General features: G+C 39.2%; 1 protein-coding gene across 1 annotated transcript; it reads left to right on the top strand.

Annotated features, from left to right (window-relative positions):
* The first annotated feature begins 5847 nt into the window (after positions 1-5847).
* On the top strand, positions 5848-17169 carry pitx3 (paired-like homeodomain 3). Its single transcript, XM_053332909.1, has 3 exons — positions 5848-5956; positions 10500-10705; positions 16480-17169. The coding sequence occupies exons 1-3, from the start codon at positions 5848-5850 to the stop codon at positions 17047-17049; spliced, it is 885 nt and encodes a 294-aa protein (XP_053188884.1). The 3' UTR covers positions 17050-17169.
* Positions 17170-17709: the final 540 nt, after the last annotated feature.

Raw genomic sequence — 17709 nt, forward strand, 5'->3', positions numbered from 1 at the left:
ATCTCCCGAAAAATGAGAGGATTTTTACTTCCATTATTATTATTATTTTTTATTATCATCACTATCACCAAATATATATTTTAATGAGATCGGTGTCACCGGGCGACTGTTTATGCAAAGCGCCCCAGCTTATGCAAACCCAGTTCTCCCATCTTGCTGTTGATTTGCGTCCATTTCTGAACACGACCCCCCCCCAATCTCTCTTACACACACACACACACACACACACACACACACAAAATCCCAGCAATGATAGTAAACACGCACTCCCACCTATGTTATTTAAGCGTGGAGGCGGCGGAGCAGCTTGTCAGGTGGATGTGGACATACATGTATGTATAAAGGTCGCTGCAACTCTCCAGGAAATAGCCGGAGCCCCTTTCTGATAGCCAAGTGTGATTCGTGGAGATAAGGTGCACCACATTGTTCCTAAACTTGACCCAGGTGTCATATTGGGTGCTACTAACCACAGAAGGGTGATCGCCATCAACACAGCTAGTATTTAACCTCAGTGATCAATGTGACTGTCAGCTATATGGCTACTGTGCTTGTTAGTTCAGTGATAGCTTGTTGGCCATATTGAGCCCAGAGGGAGGAGGAGGAGGAGGAGATGGGGGGGGAGTTCTTGATTTCGGAAATATAATCATGATGTGGCGCCCCTGGTGTGTGTGTGTGTGTGTAGCAGGGTGGGGAGGAGGGGGGGGGGGGGTACTGACACCTTGTTCTGGACAAAATGACTGGCTTGCATCACCCGCACCCCCACCCCCTTTCGCTGCCAAACCATCCGGCCTCTCAGCAGCACATTGACACCAGGCCGCCTGTCCATCCATCACTCTGCTGCGGCGGATATAGCCCCCCAGGACTGGCTCACATTCATATTTCTGACCAAAATACTGGACCTTGCTGATACTAGACTTGGTCTCTCCGCACTCACAAAGGGGACAGCTGCTCTGTCAGGAGAGTACACTGACTGACTGAACACCGACAGCGAGCCGGACTCATTTTAGCGGAGTGTTTTTTATTTGATTTTTCAATCAAGAGAAAAGAGTCGAGACAGATCCACAGCAAAGGTAACACCGCTTGAACAAAAAGTAAGAAGGGTCTAGTTTACTTTTATTTTTATTTCTCAGAATTAAATCTAACATAAACTGCTTGTGTGTTAAACTCATCTGTTGCGTCTTTGCGCTGCACATTTGCGCTGAGTTGTGCGGGGTTTGTTTTCTCTCCAGGGAAATAAAACTGCTTCACTAAAAAAGAAGTGAGCAGGCGCAGACAGCATGATAGCATGATGGTGGGTTATGTTTGCCAGAGCAGTAATGTGCTGTATCATTTGATCATGGCAGGTCATGAAGACATGTGCTACAGCTCCATCAGATGAGGCTCGCTCAAATGACAGATCAGGAAAAAAGTCGCGCGTTAAATGAGAGAAATTGAACTATCGGAACACATTCAACACAGAAAAGCAAAGACATGTGCTTGAATTTGAAAAAAAAAAATGAAGGTGTCATTCTCTCAGTCCAGACATTTTAAAATCCAAAAAACAGACACAGGTCAGAGTCATTTGTGGAGTCATTCTGCCAAATCAACGGGGAAAAAATGTAATGTAACATTTGTGCGGTTATGAAGCAGAGAAAACTGAGCTTTCTGACCCGCAAGTCAACTTTAACCCACAAATCCATATCAGAGGCTCATTAATCCAAAGCCACAACACAGAGGCAGTGTGCTTACCAAGGTAATCTCTCTACTGGGAGACTTGACCTTATCCTCAGTCTCGCATCATTTTTTCCCAGGGATGCAGCGATTGCCTCCGGCTCACACCACAATACCCATTTTCCTGTCTTCTAATCTTATGTGAAATGCTCCCGATCATTCTCACGGATGCGAAACAAAAAACAGATGGAAGTCTCTCTCTCTCTTTAAAGTCTCCGGCGAAATGTTCGCAGTGTTTAGTAGTGACAAATATGAAAATACACTTTTAAATAAGATGCTGTTCTGTTCTGATGACAGGAGCGAGACGAAGGAATAATGTCTAACCTGTCACATGTCACGTGTTAAGCGGTAATAAGCTGCTAAACCTTTAATCAGAATATACAGGTTGGCTTTAGTGCAGCAGTAAGTTGCTTTGTTTAAAGGAATACTCAGAGATGATATGTTGTGTAGTCTCAGTGGAGGATTTAATATTCAAGCTGACAAGTGGCTGAATGATGGAGCTGTGACTTTTAAACACACACTTGGATCATTTACTGTCAGTGACTGAGATGATGAATTTCCTCCAAGTCAACTATTTAAAATGTTTGTTTCTGTTCGTTTATGTTGATGCATCTGTAGCAGGGCTGCGTTAAGACCCCCAGCGGCCCCTGGGCACTGACGCTCACCCCCACCCCCCCAAACTACTTTATTTTATTGTGATTGGATAACTGTCAGGTGGAAAGCTTGTAACTCCATATTTAGTTTTGGACATAGCAGGTTTATGACAGTGATCATAATGATCAACATTAAGAGAATGGGCTTCTGTAGAGCCTAACAACAACAACGACAAAAAAAGAAAGAATAAGAAAAAGTAAGGCTCATTTGTTTCTTTCCCATCATCGAGGGACCCTTTCTAGTCAAGGGCCCCTGGGCATTTGCCCATATGGTAGATCGGACCATGACTTTAGCTGCAGTCATGTCTACATGACTTTAACTGTCAGGACAGAAAAAATGCTGACAAAAACTCTAGTCAGCCAAAAAAAGAGGCAAATGATTGAAATGTGACTGCTGCCTCAGCTGGATGATAAAAGAAGCAAGATGTTGCCTTGCTCATGCTGGCTTCTTTTAAAAATTCAACCATGAATCATCAATCTCTCTCTCTCCTTGATTCTTCAAATGTAAAAGAAGAGCTACTGAACTGTGTATCAGTGCTTTAGAGCAATAGTAGCAAAACTAATATCCAAAATGATCTTCTTATGACTTTCATCCCAAATCATTTTTAGAGCTCTTCTATCCCCATTGTGTCCGGAAATGTGAGAGTTTAAAAAATACTGAAGAGGAGTTTCAATTCTACAAATGAGATGATGCTTCTGTATTTTAGACCTAATTATCTTCAAATCTACAAGCTAAATGAAAATATAATCAGCTTTTTGAAACAGCAATCTGAGAGATAAAACTGACTTGAAAACTATTAGTTTAATGAGTGTTTGTGTGTGTGTGTGTGTGTGTGGGGGGGGGGGGGGGGGGAGATTTAAGATCCTGGATTTAAGGGGAAAAAGCCACAAATATGAGATTTCAGCTTAAATTCTAGTATTTTATTTAATAAATTTGATGAAGATAGCAGTGCATCTCCTGGTGTCTGTGTGTTTTGAACAGATTCAGATGGACTATAGAAGCTACTCAGCTCTAAAAGTAGAGCAGCTGATAGAGTGTGAAGCGTTCACTGATGTTCAAAGAGCGCCGATGGAAATAATGTCATTTCAACAACTTCAAATGGTGACAGTGAGTCTGGTTCAAGAGTTCAGCCAAGTTGTACAATGCGTTGTTGGTGTGTGTGTGTGTGTATACGTGTGTGTGTGTGTGTGTGTGTGTGTGTGTGTGTGTGTGTGTGTGTGTATTGGGGGGGTTGTTTGACGCCATGCCACGCTCTGAGCCACGCCTCCTCTTCCTCCTCCTCTTCCTCCTCCTCTAGGCTTCAGATTTAACCCCGGCAGGAGTCACATGTGACTGGCACACAAAGGACTGGCATGGTGGCAAACAGTGAGCAGGGAAACACAGCGGGGGGGTATGGGTGATGGTGTGTGTGTGTGTGTGTGTGGGGGGGGGGGGGGCTCACTGTCCACAACCACAACGCTGACTACACACACAGAGAAACTGGCAACCAGCGTGTGCAGTGAACAGGGCCGCTTAAACCCGGATCAAAGTGATGAGGTTTAACGCCTTTTTAAATCTTTGATGACATGCATTCACTTGTGCTCTGAGACTTTCCCTCTGAACATTTAGACTTGAGGTTGAACAAGGAGGGCAAATAATAACACCTGCTTATGTATCCTAAAAGTGAGCTCGGCCTTCACTTAATACCTGCTTTGATTCATTTCCCTTTGTTTGCGTTTCCGCTTTAACCCTTACATACTGTTCATATTCTGACTCATAATTAGTCTCTACGCAGATTCACGTTCATAAATTCACCATCAGTCATTAATAAATGTTTAATTAATCTTTAATGAAGCTGTTAGAGATCAAACAGAGTGTATTATATTTATCTATGGGGAAAAAAGACATTTAGTAGAATATGCAGAATGGGAAATGTTTTGATTTTTGGAATAAACACAAGTCGGATTTGGAAATTTGCATATACAAATATGTGTATCAGCTGCACAAAAAAGCTTTTAATCTAAATTTGTGTATATTTGGGGGTCACATTAGAAAAAATAAATGGTGTTTTCACATCTCTCAAATGTAAAAAATGGGTCAAATGTGACCCTGAGAAATAAATGTCAAATCATTTCAAATTGATTTGCTACAATAAGAGAATAAATTGTAAATGTGAGCTATTAAACTAATGATTACGTCACAGATCTGTGAGGTAAAACAAATCACAGCTGACTGCTTTTTTTTTCCTGACAAAACGTCAGAATGAGAATCTCACACTACTGCAGCGGAGTGGAGGACAAATGTGAAGCTTCTCTGTGACTTCATAACCAGAGAGAACATAAATCATCTCTCAGCTTGGACGTTGGGAGTGTTTGTGCCCCCCCCCCCCCCCCCCCCCACACACATGTTCAAGGTGTTAACTGCTCTCGGATAAATAAACCATCAGCTATTTTTGGGGAGCTCCATTGAGCAACAGTTGTACCTCACCGGCTTGTAATTTCGGCTTGGAAATGTCACCGTGTATTTTACAGCAACAACTCTATTGCTCTCCCCTCATCAAGCCCAAAATAGAGTCAAACTCAGGGGCAGGTCTTGTTATAACAGCTTATGTCAGGCTCCTATAAATGGATCAGGATTACAACCGCAACTCAGGGTTGAATGGAAAGATCGAAGAGGAAATAAAAACAGAAAATGACACAAATACACACAAACCCACATCACATGCAGGCATGTTGAATGAAGAGATTCATAGACAAATAGAGAGAGGTGCAATGAGAGGTTCCTCAACCAAAAATGTATTTTAAAGGCCTTTTTATATTTAAAAAATATATATTTTCATTCTAATAAAGTGAGTTATGCTTTCTATAATAATAATAATCATAATGACAAATGCGTCACGGATGCGTCAGTGCTGCTGTCATCCGTGCTGTGTTGAAAAGTGATGCATTTTATTTTATAGCTTATTATAGAATAAGCACGGAAACTAGTCCTGTAATAAATATGCTCAACACATGAATCGGGACTTAAAGCGTCACATAAAAATGATCCTCAGGAATATTAGAGGAGTGTTTATAGAGCAATAAATCTCCATGAAGCTATCAACCACTGAAATATTATATCAAATATGAAACAGGATGATCTGTGTAAACTCACCACAGACAAGCTTTATAGACTGTTATTTATATGATTATTATTGTAAGAATATTGTTGTAGTGGCAGGAAAAAAGAGGGATATTACAGAGATATTCTAGTGATATTTATTATAAAGGATCATTATGGAACATGTTCAGGCCCGTCACTGCTTCAGAGTCTCACATGATTTATTAAAGCAGTTGTGAAGTTGTTACTGTAGTGTGTGTGTGTGTGTGTATGTGTGTGTGTGTTGTGGTTTAACGGTGGGAGATCTGACACTGACATGTTTATGTATGTGTGTGTGTGTGTGTGTGTGTGTGTGTGTGTGTGTGTGTGTGTGTGTGTGTGTGTGTGTGTGTGCAGAGCCTGGTTATGGATTTTAACCTCCTGACGGACAGTGAAGCCCGCAGCCCGGCGCTGTCGCTCTCAGACTCCGGGACCCCGCAGCACGACCAGGGATGTAAAGGCCAGGACAACAGCGGTAAGTCCCGCACCAAACACCCGCACTACTGTGGACTGATCTGATGCGACACACTTTTCCCGCTGCGTGAAAGCAAAGCAAAAGGAAAAAATTGAAAATAGTATGGAAATAATGCGTTGAATCAGAAACTCAGCTACATCATGCAAATGATACGAAACATAATAGTAATGATAACCATCCATTTTTATTTTTAGTATTATTATTTATTATTATTATTATTATTATTGTTATTATTATTATCATAGTAATGATAACCATCCATTATCATGATCATTATTATTATTATTATTATTATTATTATTATTATTATTATAATAACCATCCATTATCATTATTATTATTAGTAGTAGTATTTTAATAGGGAGAAGCCTGTGTGTTTTCTTCCAAAATATGCTCATTCATTATGAACAAATTATTTTCTTCTTTAATATCAGATGTGATATGATGATTTCATAAAATCCACTGCGTTCAATTCACCGATTACTTGTCTTCTTTTTTATTTATTTATTTATTTTTATTATCTATCTGGAATCCAGTTGAAGCACAGAGCCAGTTCATAGAAAGAAGACGCGCCGTTAACCGCGCAGCTTTTAGCTTGTAAAACAGCTCTGAGAGGAATGAGACGCACTTAACACAGACTCACACTCTCATCGTGAATTGAAAGCCTGTTTAATTGTGTCAGCTCCAGCTCAGGTGATGGATTGTAATAACATGTAGTCCAGGACTAAATCATTTTATTTTATTTTTAAAAAAGCGACAGGATATTTCTCCTGAGAGCATCGTACCTCGATTTGATTCTGCGCAGTTTAAATTCAACCAGATGATCTATGAAATAATCCAGTTTATAGTTCTATTTCTCAAACCTTTGAGTTATTTATTTATTTTTTTGCTTTATGGTCAGAATCTCCTGTGAGTGTAGGGGGGGGGGGGGGGGGGGGGGCTGGGCTGATCCACGTTTTGTTAAATCATGCTCTTGATCAGATGTCCCTCACTGTTTCATACTCACTTGCACAGATGATATACTGTATCTGAGTAAAACCTGAGAATGTTCCAGCAAATAGTCATATCCCATTCTAAGGAAGAGATCAAGAGTTTCTTTTAAAATCATATAAACATGTTTTCAATGAAGCTGAATGCAACAGTATAAAGGGAAGACTGCTCCTCTATTATGATTGCATCTTTTTTACATTTCTTACAATCTGTTGTTGATCTGTGCTCTCTTTTATAACGAATACAGAATACAGGATTGAATCTGCACTATGTTAAAGTAGAGTATGTCTGCCACACTTCCCACACCAAGCTGAAGACCACACCACAGGCACAGACACCAGTACCATCTCATCATCTCATTAGAGAACAACCTACAGACAACATGCAGCTACTGCAAAAACAGACTTTTCCTCTTAAGAACAAGTTTAAGAGTATTAAAGAGATGTTAGAGGAGTAGAAATGACTCTAACCTGGACAAAATATATGTTTGTTACTCCATTTGGGGTGTAATATATTTGGGAATGTAGCTGTTGGTCCAGATGTTGAAAAGTGATTAGGTTCAAAGTCTCTTGTAGTTGTTTTCCAGATGAAACCCTCTGAGAAGCTGACCTGGAACGGCTCAGCCTCGTCGCCACATTATCAGTCAGATTGCTCCTATTGATGGTCAGCGCGTCGCTCTAAAAAAGGGGGCTGCCCTTTCCTCTGTATTGTGTTATAGACTTTGGCCTTAAGTGACAGCTTACCCAGTGTCAGTTTACTGCCAGATAACAGCCTCGGCCTGGCCCTTATTGGTTTTGCCGGTGGCCCTGCGGAGCCTCTTTTTAAACCCCGCTGATCATTTCGAACTGCTCCCAGAGAGCTAAGCCCTCACCAAACAGAGCCCAACCTGCCCCAGTCACAAAAGCCTGATCCTTGGGATTAGCTGGCCAACTAATTTCACTTCTTTCTGTGAGGTCCTCAAATTGCGGGAGTCAGATCTGGCAGAGAGGAGCCCTGGCAGACATAACATGGATGTGTGGTCCTTTAAACTCGCCGCACTGGGGGCCAAATGAAATCACTCACTGCTTCTGCACATCTTTGAATGTAATGCAGTGTTTGGAATCATTCTCTCTCTCTCTCTCTCTCTCTCTCTCTCTCTCTCTCTCTCTCTCTCTCTCTCTCTTTTTTTTGGCCATGTCACAGCCACGCTTGTCATTTTACAGTCTGCAGTGGGAGTGGAGGGATTTCAGATGATGTTTGATCTGACAGTATTATGCATTGAGTTTCAGCAGGGATCGGACAGTGCACATGCAATCCAGGGCGAGAGGTGTCAGAATAATGTGCTGTTTCACACATTTACTATTTGTTCCTTTTTTCCAAGTGTTGATAGATTTGCTTCTCTGTGGAGAATTACAAGAGTCTACAGAGCAGGTTCAAATGGTGAAAGAGATCTGCTTTGATGTGCTTCCTCAGTGTGTATAACAGAGCTTTAGTAATGCACATTGTTGCTTTGACTGTATATACTGAGTAGTAACACATTCATGTAAAGACCCCATTATTAGAAAGCAACTGATTGTAATTATATGTCAAACTATGTACAGTCGAATTCATTTATCCCAGTTCCATTCTGACCTGCCTGATCCTTTACTCACAGCTCACAATAAGGTTTTCAATGAGAAATGAATATTTATTATAGGAAAAAAGGGTTAGGCTTATCATTATACACACATGTTAAATAGATCTGTTTACCATCTTTTAGCACTTCTTGCATTTCCTCAATAACCGCATTTAAACTCACTTCATATACTCTATATTCTATGCAGGGGTGAAAAGCAACGTAGTGCATTTATTTAAAAGTACAATTGTAATACTTAACTTGAGATTTCCATTTGATCCTATTTTATACTTTTACTGCACTTCATTTCAGAGTAAAATATTGTACTTTTGACTCCACTTCATTCCTTTGACAGGAGAAGTTAATGAACTCATGAAATATGAACATTATATAAATGTGTTGATATTAAAATTCTACTTATAGAAATAGTGTAATAATGTAATGAGACTGAAAGGAGCTATTGTACATTGTACACTCATTTTTTGATGATAGTAAAGCAGGCAATGATCATATTATCTCCACACAGTCTCACAACACTGTCCCTACAATATCATTTACATATAATTAGTACCAAGTTACACAGTTCTCTCTAAGAAACTTGTTGGGACCTGAACAATTAAACATCACTGTTGTTTAACACATGAGATAAACACACAAAGTCTAATGAATGTTTCACTATGCTACAATTAATTTAATTAACACCAAATCTCTTTGTAAATACTGAAAGCAAGACTAAAGAACATTATAAAACTTAAACTGACTTTATAAATTAATTTTAAAATTTAATCTTGTAAAAACGTTAGTTTTAATATAGTTGTGAGGCCTGTAATATTCCCTTGCTGTTGCTTTATATGATCTTAATTCAGCCCATCCTGTTGTTCTGTTCCCTGGTGAAGAAGCATCACACATACTGCCCCCAAATACCCCCCCCCCCCCCCCCCAGTGTTCTGTTCCTTCCGTCATGGCTCATAATAAAATAAGATACCTGGTTGAATATGGCATATGGTTGTTTGTATATACAGTATACTGAGCATGTGCACTTGTGTATAAAAGTATAGTTAGGGAATGAATGTGTATGATCTTATATTTTTTTTGTTTTGTGTGTTTATATATTTTTCTTAATATAAACATGAGAAATTGTGAAAACTAATCTATTAATGTATATGGGCTTTCACATTCTGCATGTATTGAATAATTGTATGCCTTATCAGGTCATATATACATATACACACAATGCACAGAGAGTGGAAGAAACAGGTGGGTCCATTGGGGCCCTCAGCTCATGGGCCCCACAATGGCTTAATCCGGGCCTGAGTGCAGTGCAAGATGATGAATAGACAAACAATGTCAGCACACTTCACCAGACACACTCATGCTGGCCTTGTTACAACACATTTCTCAACCTTTTTAAAATATTACTAAATATATCCAAACCATAATAACCTCTTATTCATTTTATTTTGGCAATATTTCACTCTTTTAGTTTAATTTTAGTTTATTTAACATTACAAGAAGGAGGATCACAATACAAATACAAATGTTCTTCAATGTTTCTTTCACATTAGATGTTCATATATATATATATATGTATATATATATATATATATACACATATATATATTTGAACCACTTTGTGAACTATTCCAGCTCATTCTCTATATTTTGATCACACTCACATTGAATTCAAATAGTGCTATCATCTTCAAATTACACAGAGATACACATACTGGAATTCACTGTGTGCTATGATTCATATTTCTTACTCAAACTTAATATCTGTATTTTTTTCTACTATTTTTAAGCTTAGAATTAGGTTTAGGGTTAGTCTTAGGGTTAGGGTTACACTCCATTCATGTTCACTGATTTACTTTCTTCTCTCAACTACCTTCTCCATCTTGGCTGCACCTCCCATCCTCCTTATGAACTCTTTTTTCTTCTTCTTCTTCCGTGTGCTTTCAGACACAGAGAAATCCCACCAGAACCAGCTGGATGAGTCCAGCGCTGACGACGGCTCGCTAAAGAAGAAACAGCGGCGGCAGAGGACTCACTTCACCAGCCAGCAGCTCCAGGAGCTGGAGGCTACCTTCCAGAGGAACCGCTACCCAGACATGAGCACCAGGGAGGAGATAGCAGTGTGGACCAATCTCACTGAGGCACGGGTCAGGGTGGGTACACACATTCTCATCATTGTCCCTCTGAACAAGCAGCAGATTTCAGTGGGTGAAGTGTTTCTGTCTGGCTGTGGGTTGACTGGTTAGTGAAGTGAAGTTATTTCATGGTTACAAATAATCTGAGAAAAGATGGAAACTTGATTTGTGTGTCTGTCACTGCCACATTTGGGTGTTCATGATGACTAGATATTTATTCTGGATCTTTTTTACTCACTCACTAAAATCACTCACATCACTAAAATGCTCCACTTTTAGCCACTAAATATCAAAAATGATCTGCAGAGATTGCCAAGAAATATATGGAGGACACTTTACATTACATGAATTTTAATGATCCTGTGCCTTATGTCCACCTTCATACATATAATATATTGCTATATAATATATTGCTATTATTACTTATTAATTATTTGTTAACAACTATAACTCCTCCTGTAGTCTTCTGTATTAACAGACAATGAATGACAGTAATGGTAAAACACAGTTGTAATAAAATTAATTCATAGAAGAAGTGATAATTGATTTAAAAAAAACCCAGTACATTAATAAACACTGAGATGTCCTTCTATCTGCTCATAGCTACAGTATAATGTGTTATAAACTCTTTATTAAATGTGTATGTGCATCTTAAATGCTAAATAAGAAGAATATTACAGTACAGTTACTTTTTAGGTCCACTTACTGGTAAACCTCAATGAGTGTCAAAATTACCATGCTTTTAGTTCCATTGAACACTTTTTTTCTAAATATTATTACGAAGACAAATATAATCAAAACAAGAATCAGAATTGAGTGACATATTTTAAATTTTGCAGTTAGCGTTCAATTACTAGTCCAACTCTCATAGTTTTCTATATGTCTTTTTTCAGCAACTCTTTCATTATAAGTGAATAGTTCGGTGTAAACTGAAGGAACATTGTGAGACATTTTGGGTGCAGGCTTCGGTCAGATTATAGAAATCAGTTTCCAGTTTTTTTTTATGGACTTGGTGAGATGTTTTATGTCTGTCCACCAAAGCTCCAGTTCACACACTAAACCTAAATGTCAAAGGTGCAGCAGAGTGTGTGGCCACACCCAGTGGTTTGGTCATTGCAGCTATATGGAGCAGGAGGACACACACTCTGATGGTTGACAATACAAATGCTGGCCCGCTGGCCTGACAAGTAATGGATCAAATTAATGTTGGCTGGATGAAAGGTCACATAGCACGCACTCCCGGTTGTTATTTTGAAAAGACAACAGACCACACATTGTCTCGTTTCTAATGTCTATCAGTGGCCCTTCTAACCCCTGCATGCAGGCAGATTCCTGCATGCCCAAAATACTTCACCTGTCAGTTTGATTCATGTGATTTGTCAGTGAGCTGCTGTTAATCATCAAAGTTACAGCCTGATGGAACATATTGATAGCACTCTATAGAGGGTTAGGGTATAGTGTATAGGGATGTGCTTTACAAACTGTAAAACACTTTAAGGCAAATGTTTGATTTGAGATCATATAAGAATAATGAAGCCACATTTTCATTAACATCATGTAATGGGACATTGCTGAGTATGCCAAAAAAACCCAAATGTTTTGGGTTGTGCTAGTGACTCTGTGACTTTAGTACTTTGAGCTAAGTGCTAACATCATAATACTAATATGCTCACATGGTAAATGTTAACATGCTGATGTTTAGCTTGTAATGTTCAGCACAGTCACCAATTTAGTTTAATGTGCTAGCATTTTAACATGTACTGATTATCACAAAGCACCGCTGAGGCTCATGGAAATGTGATTCGTTTTTGATCTGATGATGGTACTTGATGAAAGGAATTGGAATCACCTAAGTACAAATTTCTTGACAATCCATTCAGCGGTTGTTGAGACATTTCATTTTGACCCCAAACATTTCAATCTCATGTGGCACCAGAGGAAGTCAGCGGGTCACCAAAGTCAGTAGAATACATCATGTGGGAATCATTTGACTGGATAATTGGAGCTACTGATGGTGCTTGCTAAAAATTCAGGGGATTAACACATCAGATGGATTCATCCTCTGGGGACCATGCATGTCTGTATGTCTGGCAATCCATTGAATAGCTGTCGAGGTATTCCAGTCTGAACTGAAGAGGTGGACTGCAACTATTTTGTTTTTAGCTGTGACTAAAATTATATTTAATGCTAACATTTTCCATGTACTTATTCCTACAATATCTGCACTCATATGAGACTGTGTGTTGGAAAGATGTCACTTGTATTGTTTAACCCCCAGTGGATACACTCACTTACTGTAACACTACCTGTCTAACAGTGAACAGCGATCAGACAAAGTTAACAGACAAAGTCAAGAATTTAGCAGCTAAAGAGTGAAATAGTTTTCTCAGAAACCAAGAGACACTACAAGAAGACTGAAATGGACTATCAAGTGGTTAGAATCATGAGCTCCAATGAGTGTAGCTTCATATTTGCAGAATATGTTAGCAGGCAACTGATTACTAACTAATTAGCTAGCAACTATAGAGGGTGATAATACGTCACATATTGTGTTGGACGAAAAATTAATGAAATACAGATTAAACCAACTGGGCAACAAGTCGTTTGCATCCTCATCAAGTTCATCATAACTTTTGCTACTCAAGTCTAAAAGTCATACTGTGTACTGTACTGGCATTAGATGGTGAGCAGGGCTGGGTATCCTTTAAAAAAAAAGATGAATCCAAGTACCTTTAAAGTGATACTGACACCAACTGAGTACTTTATTCTATACCCATTCCACATTTTCTGCTCTGTCTTTTATCCGGTCCTACAGGCGTGTAGTGTAGACATACTTTAGAGCGTTTAGGTGGCATCTTGGCTGCTGAATTGCTAAAGGCGCTAACTCAAATTCACCTGTTCACATGTCGCATTAAATCGAAGAATGCTTGTGTTGATTAGCTGTGAGCAAGTCCATACAAATAATCATATTTTCTAGCTGTGTGTGCAAAAAGGATCAGTTGCAGGTGTTGTTTGGTGGGAGATGTTTCCATACTACTCGGTATTGATTTATTTCGGTCGATACCTTGAAGGTATCAAGTACCGATACCCAGTCCTATGGTGAGATTGGAAAATATTCCAACAGAGATAACACCGATGAGTCATGATCCTTTAATCAAACATAAATGTATTTATATATTTAAAAATGATGTATCAGATATGGCCTTACACTGACCTCACCAAGTACACTATTCCATTGTAGTTCTCCAGTAGGGATCAGTACTCCAAATGTTCCAATGCTTGTAAATCACTCAGAATACATTACAGTATTCTTTCCTTGCAGCCATTTAACCATTTCAGAGAATAAGTATAAATGTGTCTGCTGATGATCCAGCGAGTAACCTTGACATTCAGCCTTTTCCACAAACCTTCAAACAGCATTGCCTCCGAGTCACTGTTAAGATTGGGTACCTTCTGTCCTCCAGCGTGGGGTTTCCCCTGTTGTCACTGTGTGGGATGGAAAACTCAGAGTCATGCACTTTATACTCATATTAATGGTCAACAGCATTCTGTTACTAGAATAACAGAGGATTGGATGATACGCAACATGTATGCCAAGCTAGCAGAGACACGGCTGAGTATCAACACACAAAAGGCCTGTAAACGTTTTACGAGGATTAAACAGATAAAATTTGATACCAAATTATTTTAATACAAAACAAATACAAGAGTGTTAACAGGTGACCAACAGGGCTCTGTCAGTTGTATTGTATTTTTTGAACTGCTGATGACAGCTTTTGTATTAAAAGTTTGTCCTGAACTCAACACCGGGAGGAACTTGGCACAGTTTTCATTTCTAAAAACTCTCAATTTAGAGTTTCCACTAAGCTTTAATCCAATTCATATCCTCCAAATATAGGACCATAAAATGACAAATGTGAAGATTGCCCTTCCCTGACATTTCTTCCATTGGGATCTCACTATTCAAATAAGTCAATAATTAGTTTTAATAAGCCTTGCCTAATATGACTGTTTGATGATACACTTCAACTTACTTTCTGGGGTTATTATATCTTTCAAGAATTCGGGATACATATGCACACAATATTATTGGAAGCATTTGAAAGGGGTTAGGATAGTATCACTGGATGTGTTTTAGAATTACACTTTATTGACTTTTAACACTTTTTGATAGTGTGGGGCAAAGTCATTTGAAAATAACTTTTTCAGTCTTTCTATTTTTTCCTTGTGTGCAAAAACAACATTGTTGAATTCAAAAGGTGTGACTAAAAACTGAAGTGGGAAAGTAACAGGAACGGCTGTTTGTAGTTCAGAGTTTCACTTGCTGTCACTGCCATTAGTGACATTCATTTTTCCTTTCTATCCATGTGTTCTACATATGTTTTTATAATTATATATCAATTCTTTGAAATTAATTTTATAACACTTCCAAACAGTGTTCCATGATGTGTGTACAAGTCTCAGTAACTGTAATTAAACTCCTTTCATCCTGACAGACACACTGCTGGTCCATCATTACAAAAGCATATCATCACATAATAAGGATTGTCCAAAGTTTTAAAACTTTATGTTAAAGAATAACATTTTTTCACATATCAAGTCTTATATTTGTAGTTTTGAACATGTTGTACTGACCAGGTCCATTTCTAAGAGTTGCATATGAAGACACACTCTGTAAACTGTTCTATGTCTCAGAGTTTCTCTGCATGCTGGCCTAGAGGCAGGTTTCTGGGAGTTTTTCTACACCATCATGAAATTGTGGAGGAGAAAATTACATTTTATATGTATTTTTTTAATGTGTTTCTTAACTTTTGTCCAAAAGGTGGCAAATCTACAAAAGGGACAGAGTGTACAAAATATGAATATATGCCAGCATTATAAAATATCCCACCAAGAGTAACTTGAAATAATAAAATATAAACTACACTTTGCATCCTCATAATTCCTTACATAATCGTGTGCACACTTTTTGGTGCAATGAAGGGTTTTGTACTGTCTGTTATGCTGACCTTTGAATTGGTTTAGATAATCTGGCTGTTTCCAAACTGTCTGATCATCTGGTTGCTTAGTTCCTTCACACATATTTATTTTTCACACTGCTTACATCTGCTCGCAGATACAGAGCGTTGGCCTGGAAACGTCAAGTTTTGTCCCCTCTGCCATAGCATTGCTAAATAAAATACTCAGTTGACTGTAGCTTGTGTATATGTGTTATGTATGTGTTTATAAATGGATATATGATGTATGGATGTTTTTCATGTGGTTATGTTGTGAATGTGTTCTGTATCTATGTATTCATGTGAGGTTCAGTACAGACTTTGGCAACACATTTCCTTGAAAGCCAATAAAGCATCTATCTACATAGTTATAGTGATACTGTCATGTTCCCAGACCTCACTAATTAAAATCTGATTTGTAGTAAAGAGGGTTTTTTCTTTAAATTCAAATAAACATCCCATATAAAAGTAAATATTTTGGCTTTTTTTAATCTTAAAAGTGAATCAATGAAAATGTAAATGTCTGAAAAATATATTTTCTCAATAGCTCATTCTATGTGCAATAAGTCCATACATGAACCCATTGCATGGAGTCCTGATGAAGCAGCTTTGTTAAGATTCTAACTTTTAGACTGAATAAATAATAACTTTGACTGTTTGCTTATTGACATGAATATATAATGTTTTCAAGAGTTGGAGCTTGGTCTTCAGGTTCTTTAAGTGGAACATCAAGGTTCAAAGAAGCTTCAACAATTAGATTGTACACTCAAATTTTTCTTCCTTTGCCTCCTGCAGGTATGGTTCAAGAATCGACGCGCCAAGTGGAGGAAGCGGGAGAGGAACCAGCAGGCAGAGTTATGCAAAAATGGCTTTGGTGCCCAGTTCAATGGACTCATGCAACCCTACGATGACATGTACACGGGCTACTCCTACAACAACTGGGCCACCAAAAGCCTAGCAAGCAGCCCGCTCTCCGCCAAGAGCTTCCCATTCTTTAACTCAATGAATGTAAGCCCCCTGTCATCCCAGCCTATGTTCTCCCCCCCAAGCTCCATCCCCTCCATGAACATGGCCTCTAGCATGGTGCCCTCGGCGGTAGCAGGGGTTCCCCCAACAGGGCTCAACAACCTGGGCAACCTCAACAACCTAAACAGCCCCACGGCGCTCAATTCGGTAGCGGTGACGGCGGCCACTTGCCCCTACGCCACCACAGCCAGCCCCTACATGTACAGAGACACCTGCAACTCCAGCCTGGCCAGCCTGCGGCTCAAGGCCAAGCAGCACACCAACTTCGCTTATCCGGCTGTGCAGAACCCTGTGTCCAACCTGAGCCCCTGCCAGTATGCCGTGGACCGGCCGGTATGAAGAGGAAACTTCAATGACGACCCCTGACCCAACCGACCAGCTGTAAGTCCACTATTGCCCCACTTCACATCTCTTAAGTTCCATCTCTAAAACTGCCAGATGTGCTGCTGACTGGCAATCTTGTTTTGATGGTACACAATGAGAATAATCTTCAACTCTGACACAACAAATAGACATGCCCAGATGGACCACCGTGCTTCAAAGGAATTCTCTCCAGTACGTGAGACTTTGTCGCTCAACTGACCAACTGCTTCAAAAGGATTTCTAAAGATTATTATTCATTATCAATTTTTTTCCTTCTTTTGAACTGCATGATTAGAATAAACGTAGAAAACCAAGGGTAAATGAAACATGGATGCTTCAACTGGACTGGTGGTCAACATCTTGGCCCAAAAACATCAAATGCAATCTTCACTACTGTTGCAGGAAAAGGGACCTGTTGTTGCAATGTGGGAGAAAACGGAGGATGTATATAATGGACTTTTTTCTGTTTTGTATGTGATAAAAAAATATATGAAAACGTAGTACTTTAAAGATGAGAAAAGCATGTTCTTCAAAAACAAAGGCCCTAGGTTGATCTGCCACGAGCACATCCTTTAGGAACTTGAAACTTTGTTAATTCTTCTCCCCTTGGGGAGGGTCAAAGATCGATTAGACGGG

Source organism: Scomber japonicus, chromosome 14 (assembly GCF_027409825.1).
Source record: "Scomber japonicus isolate fScoJap1 chromosome 14, fScoJap1.pri, whole genome shotgun sequence".
In the NCBI taxonomy this organism is placed as follows: Eukaryota; Metazoa; Chordata; class Actinopteri; order Scombriformes; family Scombridae; genus Scomber; species Scomber japonicus.